The 20,000-nt window shown below is 32.0% G+C and overlaps 2 protein-coding genes across 2 annotated transcripts in view; both read left to right on the top strand.

Annotated features, from left to right (window-relative positions):
- Positions 1 to 10,362: 10,362 nt before the first annotated feature.
- HELRODRAFT_160281 (hypothetical protein) lies at positions 10,363 to 13,853 on the top strand (the record flags this gene model as incomplete). Its single annotated transcript, XM_009017255.1, has 4 exons — positions 10,363 to 10,418; positions 11,418 to 11,486; positions 12,970 to 13,049; positions 13,702 to 13,853. The coding sequence occupies 4 exons, from the start codon at positions 10,363 to 10,365 to the stop codon at positions 13,851 to 13,853; spliced, it is 357 nt and encodes a 118-aa protein (XP_009015503.1).
- Positions 13,854 to 19,710: 5,857 nt separating this feature from the next.
- HELRODRAFT_160282 (hypothetical protein) overlaps positions 19,711 to 20,000 on the top strand; it is a gene marked incomplete at both ends in the record, with an annotated part of 865 nt that continues 575 nt past the window's right edge. Inside the window, one exon of the mRNA XM_009017256.1 lies at positions 19,711 to 20,000. This exon is cut by the window's right edge and continues 83 nt beyond it. Coding sequence (XP_009015504.1) covers positions 19,711 to 20,000 — 290 coding nt within the window.

Below are 20,000 nucleotides of genomic sequence, written 5' to 3' on the forward strand. Positions count from 1 at the left end.
ATATATATGTGCATATACACACACATATATATATATATATATATATATATATATATATATATATATATATATATATATATATATATATATATATATATATATATATATGTATATATATTTGTTGGAAGAATATTGGTTTTATTTAGTTGAATCCCAGCAATATATATATATATATATATATATACATATATATATATATATATATATATATATATATATATATATATATATATATATATGCATTCAATACTTAGGCCGTTATGTTATGTGAGACAGTTGTTTTGTATATGTCTGCGTGTACGTAAACAGTTTTGTGTGTGTATGTGTGTGTGTGTGCCCTGGAATGTAGGTTTAGTGGCGTGTGTTTGTGTATATGCGTTTGAGTGTGTGTGTGTTTGTGTGTGTGTAAGTGTGTGTGTGTGCGATTACTCCGCTTAGATTTCATATTGTTATCAAACGAAACCAAATGATTTTAAATATTAAAAGAGAAAGATGTTTACACGTAGCCGATCATTTCAATTTTTCACATAATTTCAAATCACATTCCTAAATTAAAACAATAATTTGCAAAATTTATGCTAGTTGTTTGAATTAAATTAAGCCAGATATAGCAAATATAATAGATCATAAAACGTGACTCACAAATTTTTTGTTCACTTCCATTTCAACATTTTTTCGCAAACCAACAAACAATTTTGATAGCGTTATTAACGCTAAATTTTCAAAAACTTCAAATCATCACACGTGAGAGTACTGATGCACGGACCGAACCAAACCACCAAACGTTAAATTACGCCTACATGCTGCGGTGTGGAACAAAAATTTTTTCATATACACAAACTCTTATAATAATTTCATCTCCACTATATATTTTTTAAAAAGCCAGCATTTTATTATGTGAAACTAAATGCATTGTCTAACCCAGAGGTGGTTTCATTCAAATGCTTACCTATTCTACTCACGCTTCTTCATTCAACTGGGAGCGCTCATGGTAATGTCCGCCATGATGATGAGTGCCGGAGTAGAGTGATAATGGTGATGATGAGGATGTTGTTAATGTTGTGTTGATGATGATGATGTTGTTGTGATGATGATGTTGTTGTGATGAGGATGATGATGTTGTTGTGATCATGATGATGCTGTTTTTGTGATGACGATAATGCTGGTGTTGTGATGATGATGTTGTTGTGATGATGATGTTGTTGTTGTGATGATGGTGAGGATGTTGTTGTTGTTGTGATGATGCTGTTTTTGTGATGATATGATGATGTTGTTGTTGTGATGATGATGTTGTTGTGATGATGTTGTTGTGATGAGGATGATGATGTTGTGATGATGATGATGCTGTTTTTGTGATGATGATGTTGTTGTTGTGATGATGATGAGAATTTTGTTGTGATGATGATGAGAATGTTGTTCTGAGGATGATAAGAATGTTGTTGTTGTGATGATGATGAGAATGTTGTTGTTGGGGATGATAGTGAGGATGTTGTTGTGATGATGATGTTATTGTTGTGATGATGATGTTGTTGTTGCGATGATGATGAGGATGTTGTTGTCGTGATGATAAAGAGTACGTTGTTGTGATGATGACGTTGTTGTGATGATGATGGTGGCGGTGATGTGATGACTTTGCACAATTTTACGTGATGTGGTGATTGCGAAGACAAAAATTGATATGTGATGATAAGATAAAATAGATTTAAATAAATTAAGACAAACAAATTTTATTCGAAGATAAAAAATATACAAACCTAAAGTTGACAAGATTTGGCCGTAGAAGATACTGTTGATTTGAATGATCTATGAACTTGATAGCTGAAAAATTAAAATTGATCCCATCATTCTGTTTTTAAATCTGCTCAATGTTCTGTTCAATAATGATTGAAAATGATTAAAATATGCTCTGTATGTGACTGATTGAGATATTGGTTATAATAATTAGCATAGATAGTACTGCCATTAATTGAGTTACTTTGAATGAACATGACGTCTGGAAGAAGTTGCAGTCTTAGCGGCTACTGCCACTACTGCAGCTGCTGCAGATAAAGTTTATTGTCTTAAAAGTGGGTTCTCTCAAACACGAATGTCCTTTTAAAAGTACATTAATGCCGACAACAAATATAACAACCCCTGGACCAGTCGTAACAGCTTGAAAATATCTAACTATGTAGTACACTAAAATTTGTTTTATTATCGTAACAATTTTTATTGCGCTATATTTTTAGTTATTACCGCTGCTAGTATTAGATAGATACTATTATATAGATACTACTTGATAAATAGATACTAAATAGATACTAGATAGATAGATACTAGATAGATAGATACTAGATAGATAGTTACCATTAGATAGATACCACTAGATAGATACTACTAGATCGATACAACTAGATAGATGCTACTAGATAGATACTAATAGATAGATACTAGTAGATAGATACTGCTGGATAGATACTGCTGGATAGATACTACTAGATAGATACTACTAGATAGATACTACTGAATAGATACTACTAGATAAATACTACTGAATAGATACTACTAGATAAATACTACTAGATAGATGCTACTAGATAGATACTACTAGATAGTTACTACTGGATAGATACTAATAGATAGATACTAGTAGATAGATACTGCTAGATAGATACTGCTGGATAGATACTACTAGATAGATACTACTATATAGTTACTACTAGATAGATACTACTAGATAGATACTACTAGATAGATGCTACTAGATAGATACTACTAGATAGTTACTACTGGATAGATACTACTAGATAGATACTACTAGATAGATACTACTAGATAGATGCTACTAGATAGATACTACTAGATAGTTACTACTGGATAAATACTACCAGATAGATACTACTAGATAGATAGATATTACTAGATAGATACGATTCCTTGTTTTTTCATGAACATATGATGTTGTTGTTCTATACGCTAATACTACTACAACTAACCGCATCAAAAACATTAATTAATATTGTCTTTATTTTAACTAGTACAATTTGTTTATTTCTTATGTCTACTGTATACCGCCAATTTGTTTATTTCTTATGTCTATACCGCCATATTCACTATTGCCACAAACTAACAACTTCTTCTTTAATTAATTAATTAGTTAGTTAATTAATTGATTAGTTAATTAATTGATTAATTATTCGTTTGTTTGTTTAATCATTTATTTATTCTTAAACATTTCACAGAGAATAATTTAGAGATTTTACCTAACACACGAAAAATCAGTATAAAAGAGTTTCCAATTATCAATTATTATAATACATATCACAAATGACAGGTCCGCACATACAAAACAAGTGCAATGCATAGAGACAAAAACTCCCATCAAAGGCTCCCTACATACAATATAAATAACACGCAAAGATAGTAACCGACTAAAACTTATAATATAATGTAAAATAAAACACCACTAAATAATAACAACTAATAATTACTACTACTTCTACTACAACAACAACAACAACAACGACAACTACTACTACTACTACTTTTACTACTACTACTACTTTTACTACTACTACTACTATTACTACTACTACTACTACTATTACAACAACTACTACTGTTACTATTACTACTACTACTACTACTTTTACTACTACTACTACTACTACTACTTCTACTACTACTACTACTACCCCTACCACTACCTTATCTATCGTTAAAAGTTTACTAAAACTGAGAAAATTAGGAAATTTCAGAGTCCTACCCTCCCAATCAAATTGCAAAAAGAAATTGAATTATGATGTTGTTGTTAAAAGTTGTTTTAAATGTTCAGCCGAAACGCAACACAAACCAACCACTGAAGAAACAAGTCTCAACGCATCCATCGCTCTTGTAACTTCATCCTAACTGATCAATAAAACAGAAAATAATTTATAAGAATAAAAAATGAAAAATTTATAAAAAATAAATACATAAAATGGCTAATGGTGTCAGAGTGAAAGTGATAAGAGTAAAGTGGTCCTTGGCATGGAAGTGCACGCAGCAAGGATGGAGAACATGATCACATGCACGCTACTATACTGGATTTTATTCAGCGGAAATAACGAACCGGAAGTAGTGAGATCGTAGTTTCCTGCTGACGCTCTAAATCACGTGACAAATGTTTGTAAACAATGTAGGCAGGTCTGGCAGTATTATAGAATGGAAGCGAATTCAAATCGCACTGTGGTCGGAAAATATAAATTTAATGAAGATGTTAGGTCATCATTATTTGTTGGTAGACAGAGGCAAAAAAAAATTTCTTCTGTTTGTTTTGCGTGGTAATAAATGTCAGTTTAAAATAATTTTTTATTATTTATTTTTCTATTAATTATTTTAATGTACTCATTTTAAAGTGTGTTTAAATGAAAGTGTTGACACACTGGCTTTGAATTAAAATGGTTTACAATATCGTTATATTTATTCCGATGCAAAAACACATTAGCACTTCAGTTAAACTTGCAGGCAAATTTTACTTTAGCAAGGACTCTAGCTATTAAAAAAGACAAAAATAATGGATTCCATGGGATTTCGTGAAAAAGCGAGAAAGATGTGACGCACCAGCAGACAAATGATAGCAAAGGTTCTCCGAAATGCAGGCACATGCCACATGTAAAATGAAATAAATTAAATCAAGCTTATGCAATTAGACAGATGGAATAGCAAGGTCCAAGACATCAAGTATGTGCCTACAACATTCGCGTACGCACCCACCTAACGCGTATGGTCATGTTATTTGCACTGAGGACAGACAGCACACACACACACACACACACACACACCACACACTCAAATTTACTAATACTCACAAAACAAACAGAAACAAGTACACGCACGCACACACTCACACACACACACATACACACACAGATACTACAAACAAATCACACTTTGCACTCCTCATGTCGCATGCAATGTAACTCTGATGTTGCTCCTCGTTCAGACGTAATGGTCAGACAGGCTTGCACACACATATCAATTTAATTTAACATGTAGATATTTTTACTTTACTGAATTGCAGCGCCTTAGTGTAAACCGGCGACCAAGTATAACTGAATTTATTGCTTAACTCAAGTTGTACATCAAACTATTTGATTTATATAACGGATTACGTTGTACATCAAATTAAGTTGAAGATGAACTGGTTAGTGTTGTGCGTAATTTTACATATTATGTACGAATATAACGTACTATGCAGAAAACCTACTGATCAGATAGGCGAAGGCAGGCACGAGCACCAGGACAGAAACCCAGAAAGACCGACCCAAGAACAGATTGTTTAAAGAGGCATTCATCGCTTTCATCGCATCATTCCATTGTACAACATCGACAAATCTTATTTCTCCATCAAATGCAAAACACTCTGGGATTATGTTTCACGAATTCATGCTTCTTAACATCAATGACCTGTCCAGTGTCCGTACATGTAAAAATGTTTGCATCAATGTAGGATGAATTATCTTCTGTTGACTGCTGATCTGAAGCTCAAATCAACAACATGCAAATTATTCATAAATTTGCATTTGCATGTGATCGAGTATACTATTTCAACGGAATCTATACAGAAAATCAAGAAAGTGTTTTACTGTTGAATGTGATAAGAAATTTTATTTGTTTTTATAATTTCAATAAAGTTATTGATGTTAGTGACAGTCAAAAAATCAGTAAAATCCACAAAGACTGTACTATCCCCGCGACACGACGTACGCACATTATGTACGCACGCGCAAGCACCGCATCATACGCGCATGTCAGTATGCGAACCGGGACATCGCGTAACTGCACGAGACGTGGCACATGGCACTTCTAACGACTGAGCTAACTCGCCCACCATTACTTTTGAGTCACTGCGATTTATTGTTTAAATTGTATTTTTTCAAAAATGCCTTCTACATAGCTGCTTATTCTATTTTACCCCAATTCTAATTTATGCATCTATCCAATTTTCCAATTGTTTGAGTTCAATTAGTTCACGCAATCTTATTACATTCAGGTTGTACTTTTGTAAATGGGCAAAATAAAATTTACCGTTTTGAAATTTAAAGAATTTATTGACATTAAGTTTTTTATTTTTTCACTCAATATATTAACTTTTCCACAGTCTTCTAGCCTTGTTCCCACAAAATTAAATGAGTTCTGTTTTTATTCATATCAACAATTACACATCTTTAACCTCTTCCTACCTTATTAAACTTAAGATTTTAACTTAAGTTTTTCTCTCAGCGCTTTCACTACGTAACTCCACAAAACAGGTTGGACAATTGCTTTCCGGATACTTTTTTAGGATGTTATTTAATATCATGGAAAATATTTGAGTGAGAAATTACAGAAATGTATTTAACTTTAAAGCCAGTTGGTTCTATCCTACAACAGTCACGTGAAATTATGTTGGACATGATTTCTGTTATATTTTTCAACCATTGCATTACATTATTATTATTTCATTCAACTTTGAAGCGAACATAAAAATAAATTAATTTAAAGTATTCATTGTTCATTTGAAAAAAATTTTATTTTGAAATAATATAATAAAGTTATATGCGTGTATAGATGGTGGCAAGATGTTTGTTGGCGCGCGTGTGTCGATGTTGTTTACATAACACGCTGGTCTAAACGGGGCATCGTTCAAGCTCTATTTGCATTGAGATATGCTGATAATTTGCTTCAATAATGTGCACATTCATGGCATGGATAAACAAATCTGCAAATATTGTATAATATAGACATATAAATTATATATATATATATATATATATATATATATATATATATATATATATATATATATATATATATTACGGATTCAGACAGTGAGGATGGAGATTTTTTAATTTTCTTATGAATCGGTTTTGACATTTTGTTAACTGTTTTAGATGAATGTCTAGAAAGGTGAGGAAAAATTAACAAATAATATATATATATATATATACATATATATAATATATATATATATATTATATATATATTGTATAATTATACGTGTATTAACACAACGACGTTTGCATGGCATCATCTAAATAATGTCTGACATGCTATTAATAAAATTATGTAGCGCTGATGATTATCAATTATCTCAATGATATCATAAAAATAATTGATTGTCACAAGATATCCTTTCCAATTTTTTCAAAGAAAATTTAACTGAGTTGACAAAATTCAATATTTTTGTCATAGTTTATTTGCTTAGTGTGGATAGGAAATCGGTTGAACTGCTGTACTCCAATTCGCTTCGCTGTCCGAAGAACACAACTCTTAAAATTATTCAAAAAATTTAAATAAGCCAGCAATAATAAATCATATATGGTGTCAGATTTGACCAAAATTTCAAAATCAAATTTACAAATAAAATAAAAAAACAATTTTTAACAAAAAAAAAAATTTTATTTGGGCAACTCAAATCTTTAACTTCATTGAATATTTTGTCTTAGATTATTGGCTTAGTTTGATTACTTTGATATGAATCAAACATCTACTGTTGCAGCTGCGAGATTCCAGCTAATACTAAAATACAAAGCAAGTTTGTTAAGATTTTAATTAATTTAAATTTGTTACTAAAATTTTGGAAAACTTTAGTAGTTGATGAAAATAAACTTTCATCGTGAGTCGCATGCAAACTTGATAACTTTAAATGCAAAAACTGAGGCTCTAATCTTACTTAACAATACAGAATCAAAATGGCTTGCAACAATTATTTATGTTTGCTCAGAAGCGTTCTTTAATTTTGATTTTCAGAGCGCTCAATATTATCTATCAGATTGCAAATAAGTCCAACGAGCTATGCCTAGTCACGAAGCGTTGAAACTAATCTCTTTAAAACAACATCATTAGGAAACTCCAGATTTCAAACTATTCTATAATAAATATGATCTGTCATTTAATAGTAACGTTGTTTCAATATTTTTAACACAAACTCATAAACGTCTTGTACCTTAAAAATATCTAACTTCTATTTTTTACGAATTCGATCACTGTTTCATTACGAAGACTATTAAGTCTAAACCAAACATTTATTGAAAGATGTTTAAAAATATTTTCTGGCTACGGCTGTTTCCGATTTTCAACGAATCACACAAAGCACTTCTCACCATCACACCGCCACGCCATTTGAGGTAAATTGGAATATCAGTTCATTGATTTCAATAATTTTCCACTCTTATCTGGAATTTCCACTCCTTTTTCGTTTGCAATGTTGTTTACATTGCAAATTCTTCCCCCCCCCCTCAAACTTCGATAAAACATCGGCAATCTCTCCTGATTCCCTTCCATACCATATTACCATAATGTTATATTTTGTCTACTTAATAAGTTCGCACGATACCCAGGATTAAAAAGTTTATCTTAATTCCACGATTAAATTTCATTTTTTAATGTAGAGAAACATCTCTTTGAATAGTATCAATATATTCATATGATGCTTAATATTCAAAGTCATATTTATATTCTGTACAAAAATCGAGTTTCTGTTACATTCACAATTCGTATTAACATGAAATCGTACGTAAAAAGAACAAAAAAGTACCAAATGGTATTAAGAGTTGACAAACAGACAAACATGCAAAAAAACAAGCAAACGAACAAACAAACGAATCAACAAACAAACGAACAAACAAAATCACAAGCAAGAAAGAGAACAAAGGATGGTGCACGATTATTTATTTTCTCAACCAAACTTACAATTTCTCGTGTATAAAGTCGAACGTACGGACAGAAATAAACAAATGAATAAATAAATGCAATGTATATGCATGTGTGCATCTGTGTGTGCTCCCCTAATTTCACAAGTAACATGCCATATTTGGCCAAATGTTCCTACGGGTACATACAGTCACACCGAACAGCACATACAAAACATACGTAATAATGAATTTATATATTTAAACATAAAAGAATGGAAAAATTTAGATAGTATGTATATGTGAGGCTGCGTATATTCATATACTTTCTCATTTATTTTATATTTTTATTCCTAGAATATTTGTGTATTGATGTTTATGTGTGCGCACCTGGGAAAGCGCATTAATGCAATGATAAAGATATTTTAAAAGATTTATAGGACTTCAATGCCGAGTAAACTTAAGCATGTAATCTTCCTTGACTGGACTTCTTTTTCATCCACGCACCCTCGGCGAGTTCGCTGCAAACTTAATACATTCCACCGTCAAACGGAGACAAACATTTGTGAGCTTTTACAAATTTTATTACAAAAATATTATTTTCACAAAAATATAATATTCGGCATCACGTGAATCTACGTACTCATTACGTCATACTTGAGAGCTAGCGTACATATGTTTGATTGAGCACGGATTAAATATGAATCTTGTTTTTATAACTTTAAATTTTATTACCAGCGTTTGTTAATCAAATCAAAAAAAATTCATTTATTTAAATCCGAAACACAAAATGAAAATAAAAGAAAGGATTTGAGATTGTGAGGATTTACGGAGATCCCATAAGAAAATCAAAACTTGTACAGACCACCGTGAAAAGATATGCAATTTAAAAAATTGTTGAATGGGAATATTTAAAAACGGCGATGCGGTTTGGAAATTTGTAATCAATTCCTTCACTCATTCAATCTTTTGTTTAACCATTCTAATTTTTTGCAAATCTCAAAGAGTAAACTTTGTTGGAATGAAATTAAAATCGTTTTGAAATTAGTTACGCATGCACATCTTTAAAAACTTTGAATCATTTCATATTTATACGTGCAAATAAAAGTCTGAGCGCATAAACCAGAGCGTTCTAACAATAACAAAAGCATGGGACCTGGTACAAAGAGTCGTACATAAAAACAAATTAAACTTATAAACTACATTAGCGCTAAAGTGAAAAGCATGGAAGAATAATCAAGAATAATACAGAGCAAGAAGCATATAAACAGCAAGTGTTTACTGCCCCATGCTTATTTTATAACATCAATACAACAACAACAACACACGACAACAAGCATACCAATGCAGGAATATAAGAATACAACACAATTTAAACAAACACACGCAACAGCTAACATACTAAGCATAACGACAAACAAACAAAGAGTGAACATACAACAACAAAAGCGTGCAGCGAACTTATGATTACAAATGTCAACAACAAGCCAGCCTTAATAAACAAATAAATGATACCACTACAACAACAATAACAACAGCCACAACAAACAAAAATTACAATGACATCAAAAACAGCAGTCCCAACGACAAGCATTAAAAACATTACTACGAAAGAAGCCAGGCCTAGGAGAACAAACAGACATAAGGAACCGTTTACAAAAGCGCATGTAACAGAGCGCACAGCAAGACTTTATAAGAATGTAATAAACATTGGAGCGTTCGTGGGCACATGGAGGTCGGATCAATTTTCTTCGATATGGATCACTGCAGTTTGAAAAGGAGCAAGTAAGTAGTTGAGTAAGTAGCAAGTGGACAAGTAAGTAGTATGTAGACAAGTAGATAGTATGTAGACAAGTAGATAGTATGTAGACAAGTAGATAGTATGTAGACAAGTAGATAGTATGTAGACAAGTAGATAGTATGTAGACAAGTAGATAGTATGTAGACAAGTAGATAGTATGTAGACAAGTAGATAGTATGTAGACAAGTAGATAGTATGTAGACAAGTAGATAGTATGTAGACAAGTAGATAGTATGTAGACAAGTAGATAGTATGTAGACAAGTAGATAGTATGTAGACAAGTAGATAGTATGTAGACAAGTAGATAGTATGTAGACAAGTAGATAGTATGTAGACAAGTAGATAGTATGTAGACAAGTACATAGTATGTAGACAAGTAGATAGTATGTAGACAAGTAGATAGCATGTAGACAAGTAGATAGTATGTAGACAAGTAGATAGTATGTAGACAAGTAAGTAGTTTTTAGACATGTAAGTAGTTTGTAGACAAGTAAGTACTTTTTAGACATGTAAGTAGTTTGTAGACAAGTAGGTCTAGGTAGTATGCAGACAAGTAGGTAGTAAGTAGACAAGTAAGTAGCAAGTAGAAAAATTAGTATTATGTAGACAAGCAAGTAGTATGCCGACAAGTAAGTAGTATGTAAACAAGCAGTTTGTGTGTAGACAAGTGAGTAGTAGACAAGTAAGTAGTATGTAGACAAGTAGATAGTCAAATAAACAGTTGTTAGACAAATGAGTAATAAGGGAAGTTGATAATTTAGCGGAAAAAGAGAAAGAGAGAGGTAAGTGTGAAGAGTAGCATTCCATCAATCCACAGCCACGATATGCAAGGTTCAATTTTTTTATTTGAAAGACATTTGTGACAACCTCAGATGGACATTCATTTGTATATTTTTTTCTAAATCAATTTTATTAACTTTAAAAGTTTTTATTTATTTTATATTTTTGATGACGTTAAGAATATCAAATTTTTATTTACACAGGCCAGATGCACCCATGCGGTTCGAAAATCGTTGGCAAAATTTGGGAAATATGCAAAGAAATATGGGAAGGTGAGAGATGGCCAAAGGACTGGTGCAAGTCAATTGCAGTCACAATACTTAAAAAAAGAGACCTTACTGATTCCTCAAACTACCGTACAATAGCACACATTCCACGTGCATGGAAAATGATGTTAAACAAAAGAAAAGGAATAATAAAAAAGAATCTGATGGAAGAACAGGCAGGATTTAGAATTGATTATAGTACTGTTCAACAAATTCTGATATTGAGATTATTAGCAGAGGACAGATAATCAAAAAACAAAAGTTTGTATCACTGCTTCATAGGTTTTAAGAAGCGTTTGATTCAGTCTAGCACTATTTGAACACCAGGTAAACTAATAAGAATTATAAAAAATTTGTACCAGAAATCAGTAACGGCAGTAAATATGGTGGAAAAAATGAAAAGCAATAACACTGAAGGAATTGAAATACAGGGAAGAAAAATTAACGACCTAAGACTTGCTGATGATATAGATTTACTGACAGAAACCGAAGAAGACAAGCAAGAATTAACTAGAGAACTTTATGAAAGCGGAAATAGTTATGAACTAATGATTAAAAAAAACAAAAGTTATAGTAATGTGAAATAATACCCAAACTGACATAAAGGTCGATGGAGAAAATACTGAACAGGTAGATCAGTTGGAAGCCTGATTACAAGAGATAATGAGCTAAGATAAGAGATAAGCATGGAAATCAAAAGAAGAATTGGCATCGCAGAAGGCACGTATGGAACACTGAATGGAATATGAAAAAACACAAAAATATCACTTCAGAAAAAACTAAAGATAATAATAGATTCATGTGTAATGTCAGCATGCAAAACATGGACATTGAAGAAAGAAGACAAACGAATACTAGGTGCATTTGAAATGAAGTACTACAGAAAAAAGTATAAGTGTCCAAATTAACAGTATGAAGACGATAACGACGAGAATATTAGAAAGAAAAATGTTTTTTGGACACATCTATAGGATGAAATATGACAGGTTCATAGAACCGGTTGTGTTTGCCAGAACTGAAGGAAAAAGAAAGAAAAAAACTCCCACAAGAAGATGGCTATATGATATTAAAAAATGAAACATATGGATGACAAAAAAGCAAACCGAGTCAAGACAGGGTTTTCGGGAAAAAAGATAATGCTAATGATAATGCTCGACGGTCTTCGGAACTTCGGTCAATGGGAAACATTGGATGAGTGGATAGATAAACATGTACCCATCGGTTCAATTCAAAGTTCGCAGGCACCCAACATTTCAAATCAAAGTTCGCATTTATTTAGCAGGTTACATACATCTCGCAATTCACACACACGAGAAACACTTAATCAAATTGAAGTGTTTGCTGTAGATACTTGAAACTAATTTGACTAACTAAAGTTTATTAATGAAGAAATAAAAATTACTTAAATCATCGTTTGAATGAGTTTTGGAAAGGAAACATTAAAATGTTTCAACAACAAAAATAACAACATCAACAACAATAACAACAGCATTAATATTAATACATTAACAACCGATAGTGGACATATTGCAGCCGCATGTAGAACGTCGTGTGGAAACGGAGATGCGGGTGTGGTTATGATGGCATGCACACACGACAGGCACTTATTGTTTATGTCGCTAGCGTGAGTCCCGCACATTCAGCCAGCTACCTGATATGTTGTTTCTCTCCATCCAATTAACCATTCACGTTAGGTAATTGAAGATTTCATTCAATAAATCAAATATCAAGATCTGCGTGTTCGTGACTCTGTGTGCTGTGTGTGCATGGTCGCGTGTTTGTATATATGCACGTTTGTATGTGTGCATGTTTGTATGTGTGCATGTTTGTGTGTGTACGTGTTTGTATATGTGTGCGTGTTTGTATATGTGCATAGCTGCATATGTACGTGTGCCTGCATGTGTATTAGGTACATATATATATTGGTACGCGTGGCTGTTACGTATGTATGTCTGCGTGGCTAGTGGAGCACTGGAATGTTTTATTGTGCTATTTTTTGTGTTTCATGTTGCACTGGCATTGAAATTAATGCCGTGGCAGAGAAGTGTGATGCAAATACTCTCATATGGTTAAACCTAATGATAACGATAATGAAAATTAAAATGAAATGAAGTTTGTTCGAAACGGCTGTGACGATGTTGACGACGATGATGATGACGATGGTGATGATGACGATGACGATGATGATGGTAGTTATTCCGCAATACTGATGATGATGAAGGTGAAGATGGCGATGAAGATAATAATAATAATAATAATAATAATAATAATAACAACAACAACAACAACAACAATAATAATAATAATGTGGATGAAGATGATGAGAAGAATGATGTTTGTGGCGAGAGTAAGGATGAACAGATGTGCGGATGAAGAAAAGATAGTGGGGGTGACAATGCGATGCTGCGTGGTGGTAATGATGTGAGTGATGATGACGACGACGATGACGATGATGATGATATTGATGACGTCATCATTCATTCACAGTCCACGGAAGGGTTGCTATGTTTGCAATGGAGTCCACTGAAAATAATAAAATAAGAATAAACTTTAAAAACTTTTACGATAATATTAAATAATAATATTATCTGAAAATTTTTAATATATTTCAATAGAAGACAGGCAAAACAATAAATAAAAACAAAATAATAATAATAATAATAAAAACAAAATTATAATAATAATTAAAACAATAACAATAACAACAACAACAACAACAACAAAATTTACAATTGTTACATTATCTGTAACATTTCTTCTATATTTCATTATAAGAAACGCAAAACGATAGATTAATAGGTTTATAAAAATAGCAAACACGATCTCACATTTACAAAACAACCCCGTTACTTTAATATGGAAATAAAATATAATATAAGGCTAAAATCATCTTATTACTCAATCAGTAGAAATCCCATTACGTCTGTCGTGGAAATATGTAAGATTGTTGTTTTATTTATTTATAAATAAATACATAAATATATTTATTTTTATTTATATTTATTTATTTATGTATTTATGTATTTATTCTTTTGATGTCTCTCTGACGTAGGGCAAAAAAAGTTGATTACCTGATGTTCGCTACTTTGTTTCAATTAGGCTCTCAATCATCACACCACTTTCCACTGCCGTTCATTCGCCACATGATGTTTACACACATAAACACACACACACACACATGCATAAACAAACACACACACACATGCATGCATACGTACCTACACATGTACACACACACATAAACACACACACATACACTCATATATAAACAAACACACACACATGCATACGTACCTACACATGTACAAACATACATACACAAACACATACATAAACAAACACACATATACACGCGCACGTACGTACCTACAGATGTACACACACATACACATACATGCATGCACAATCATTCACAGACGTACACTCACCCCATACACAATCATACAATATTTAACAACACGAATACCCAGGCTTACATATATACAGGTAATCCTCACGGCATATGAGATGTGTTTGTCATATTTTTGGACTCATTTGTAACATTTTCGTGAAAAAATGCTAAAAATTGTATTTGTTTTTTCTATTATAATGTTGAAATAGAACTGAAATAGAACTAAATACTCAATTAAGTTGTGAGTGCAAAAAATTAAATACGAATAGTTTTTATTTTTTTCAATTTTTCCCATGAGAACTGATGAAGCATTTTTCAGGCATTTATCGTTTTTTTGTTTTTTTTCTCGAAAGTTTGACTCGTAAAGTCATAATTTTAAATTTGGCAATCGATTCAAATTTGTTTTGGGATGCTTTTGATAACAGTTCCCAATGGAAAATGTTATGCTTCTTATTTAAAAAGCAAATCAAAATAGTTTTTACACATGACATATAAGGCAATTTAAGAGAATTCAAGAACATTTTTTTAAAGTTTCCAATTTGTAAAATTTTGTCCCGGAAAAACTCAGCAACCAGCACTTACCTTCAAGCAGGACCTTTTAACACGCGTATTAAAATTTGTTTCTTAAATAATTTCGAAGCTTGCATGCATAAAAACTTGAATACAAAATATTGAAAAAACCGATGCAATTTTTAAAAGTCCTTTTATATTCAAATAAAATAAATGTAAAATATTAAAATAAAATATGAAAATACGTGTACAAACATGTAAACACTGTACAAACATGCAAACATACAATCAGAGAAACATGCAAACCTACATAGAACAGTCATGCATGACAGCCGTCCATAACATTATATCATTTGCTTGTTTGTTGATGCTTTCAATGTAATATAGGATTTTTTATTTTTCAATTATGTGTGTAAGTGTAACGACATATGAAGCCTGGTTGTACTTGGAAAAGTTGATCGAAACTACTGCTAACTGCTATGAAGTTGTATCATTTGCTTCAAATTTATTTACAGAGGCATCGATAGAACTATTACAATTGGCCAGAAAATGCCAACAAAGTGCGATAATAAAGCAAAGAGGCAAATAATAATAAATAGCGCTAAAAAATTATTTTTCTGCAAGCGTGTTGTGACTAACAACCGCAAGAAACGTGATACTGCGATTTCGCATTGTGTTGTTTTTTTTTCAAAGGTCTCTTAGGTTTTTTTTTTTTATTTCTCAATGTTGTTGTTGGTGGCTGTTGTCGTTTTCAAAACTGCTCCATCATTTAATTACTAACAACTTTATGACTTAACTTTATTTCTTCACTGTTGTTAATGTTAATGCGTAGAAAGTGGCACAGAATAATTAGAAAGAATTAGTAAGTGTTAAGTTAATCATGAAGCACACACACACACACCACAGACACACACACTACACACACGCACGCACACAAGTTGCATATTGCATACAATTACAGAAAACTTTTGAGACACGGACACTTCTTCTTTACAAAATTAAATACGATGAACAATGAGCATACTTAGTTGATATGTGCTGATCTCAAAATAATCGGAATAGCACTAGACATTTTTTTTTTGTTTTTATGTGAATGGAATAGCAGAGCGAGTGAAGATCACTGAAGAAAATGTTGGTCAACTTGAACAATTGTTAAGTCTGGCTAAAAAGTACTAAATATCAGATGTTGAGTGATTCATACCCTTTGTCTCGTCTTCTTATAAAACTTGAATTGATAAAACAGGATGAACAAGGTAGATGTTTTGCCTATAATTGTACCAAATTTTATTTATTTTTCTATTCTAACCCAAAAAAACCATTGTGATTACAGTAAAAGTTAAAACATGAACATGAATTAGAATTAAATTACGGATCTGTTTTAAAGTTATCCTTCTGTTCTAAATCAGTTTTTCGGAAATAACAGTGATTGAACACAGTTGAAGGATATGCTGTCAGCTGCGAAAAGAATAGGATGTCGAATAAGCCTCAAAATTTTTTTTTATTCTTCTTTTCTGATACTTTTCCAAAAAACCCATTGTGATCACAGTAAAAGATGAGATTTCATAAAGACATAAAAACAATGAAAATACTTTATTAAGGCCGACGGGTGTTACCATGATGGTGGGCTATTGTTGGACTGATGAACAAATGTGGGAGAAAAAAGAAACGCTTTTGCCTAAACTTTATTTTTCTGAACTATTTCAATGACTTATCAAAAAGTTTGTAATTTAAAATTATTGAAAACAAACTAATTTGCAAACAAACCTAAAGCTAGAACGTTAATTAACTAGGAAAAATTAAAATCTCAAAATTTTGTTCACGTGTAAAATTTTGACGTGCCAGTTCAAATATTTGAAGTCAGTCTGCTCAAAATATGTTACATCACTTACAAATCACTCAATTATATTCAATCGAGTTTTAATTTTTCGACATAAATATTTTCAGCATCTGATTTAATACAAATTTTAATATAATTTTCTCAAATTTTGTAATTTTGTATAACATATACAGACCGCCGCTCAAAAAGACAAAAAATCGAGTTTTATATGACTCCACCGCAATGAAGTTTTGTTCAAGTACGTATTCACGCATTCAATCACTATTAATTTCACGTTCAGGCTTGTTTATATTCTCACGTTGTAATCTGTGTGTTCGTTTTCAATCATTTGAAAGAAATTCTGCAATGTTAACCGCAAAAGAACCAAGGAACGACCGTCATATTTTCTAATTATTGAAAAAAATTAAATTGCCGGGCCCTGGATTAGGCGAATCACATGTAAGTCTGCATGTATGTCTTCAGCTTATAGAGAAATATTAGGTAGGTACATGAAACATTTGCAGGCAGGAATGTGAATAACTATCGTTTCATTTCTAAAAATTTCGTCATTAAATTGGAATCGGTGCAAATATTAAAAAGAAGATTATTTACAAACGAATGAATGAATGAATGAATGAATGAATAATAATTTTTATATTATATTTTATTATAAATTTTTTAACATCAGTTTTTGAACTTTTGAGGTCACTTTTAAACAGTGTTTATTACTAATGTGCACCCACGCCATTTCTATAAAAAAAAAATTTGCTCTTTGGAAAGACGTACGAATACATTACACACACACACATCCACAAACACACACACACACACACACACACAAATTCCACGCACATACACACATTCCACGCACCACACAATTTACAATATTATTGTAATCCATTACAATATTTTAATCACATTACATTACACACTTTACATTACATTACAATTACATTACAATTACAATTATGAATACATCACACACACACATTCACACACACAAACACACACAGACATGTTTATACAACATATATAACGTGTAAATGTCCATACATCGTGTGGGCTGTTATTATGGAAGTCAATGAATGCATTGCATATGACATGCGTCATTCAGATGGTCTTGAGAAGCAGTGAGAAGGTAGTCCTACATTTTACTTACTCCGCAGATTATAAATGTTCTCCTGCCAATGATTCGTTAGCGCAGTTCAGGTTGGCGGACACCAACACCCTCAAGATCAATGTTACTAATTAATTTTTTTATGAATTCATTGGTTTGGCCGTGAGAGCATCGTTAATGCTGTAACTTTTTTTCATTAGGTTTAAATTTTATTTTATTATTATTATTATTAATCGTTCTATTATTTTACGTAGTACATTTTATCGTTGAATTAGTTTAAGATTGATCTGTCAATCATTTAAATTTTTATTACATAAAGTTGTTAACATTTCATTAGATAATATTTGTTGAATATTAAAAAAACATAATCTCAAAATTTTAATTTATTTTTAATAATTTGTCGTTTTGAAAGTAAAAATATGTTGAGGTTGAACTTAAAATGGAGAAAAGGCTTCATTCTCAATTACACGACGGTCAACATTCTTCTCATTGCGCATTCAACGGGGATGTTTTTAGAAGGCAAGTGCATTCAATATTAATTCAAATATTTCTCTTTCAGATGTTATTCAGCTTGTGTGCTGCTTTGTTATCGTTAATGCTGATATTAACACTAATACCTAACAATTGGCCTAAGATGAATGCCATTTTAAGCAAGTTGTGCGTTCCAGCATCCATCATCTTAAGTTTATGCAAGGAGGAACAATAAATTTAAAGTAGGTAGGGCATCTTGATGAAGTCATTATTAATATGAAAAATTTGATATAATGCATCATTAATATTAATAAGGCGTCTTTTAGTGTTCTTGGCGTTGTTTGGGATGTATGCGTACGGGGTTGTTGTTTGTTGTTGTTTATGTTGTTGTTGTTGCTTATGTTGTTGTTGTTGTTTGTTGTTGTTTATGTTGTTGTTGTTGTTGTGATGCATGTGCAGTTATATTTTGTCGATGCTATACTGGTTCATTTTTTTGTCTTTTAACGATACGTGAAGGTTTTTATAACGCTTTTTTTAACTGATTCAGTTGTTTGCAGTGCGCGTGTTTGAGGTAACAGTTGTTTTTTTTATGAGATTTTGTTTTGTTGAATGCGTTGTTGTTTGCAGAGTATAAAATATTGTTATTGTAAATAGGCAAATTATTGTCGTCGTTAATTTCACATAACAATAATAAAAAATTTTCGCACTCTGTTGATGATTTCGTTAAAACGATGTATAAATTGGAAAACGAACTCACCTAATTGCGTTAAGAGAGTTTTGTAAAAATTAATTAGCAAATTTAACACATTTTGGTCTATAACGTGGTGTTAAACATTCACCTCCATCGTTGCATCAATACGGTCAATCGAACGATACCACCAAACCACATCACACCACAACACATCACACCACCACCACCACCTCAATGACAGAATACTGCATGCACGAATCTTTCATGGCCAACTGTACATCCCCAACATCTTCATCGGCTGCATCGTCATTATCGACTTCATCACTGCAGTACATTCCATCAACATCATCCCTATCTTCATCACCCCCCACTCCAATGATCGACTTGGTGATACTGATGACGTCAGCAAAGTTTGGGAGGATGAGGATGGGTCGGTGCATAGGTGAGGGATACAGTCTGGGTTGCTCCAAGGACGTTCTCCCCTACATGGACATGATGTGTTCAGGGCGCAAGTTTTGCAATGT

This window comes from Helobdella robusta (genome assembly GCF_000326865.2).
Source record: "Helobdella robusta unplaced genomic scaffold HELROscaffold_2, whole genome shotgun sequence".
NCBI lineage: Eukaryota > Metazoa > Annelida > Clitellata > Rhynchobdellida > Glossiphoniidae > Helobdella > Helobdella robusta.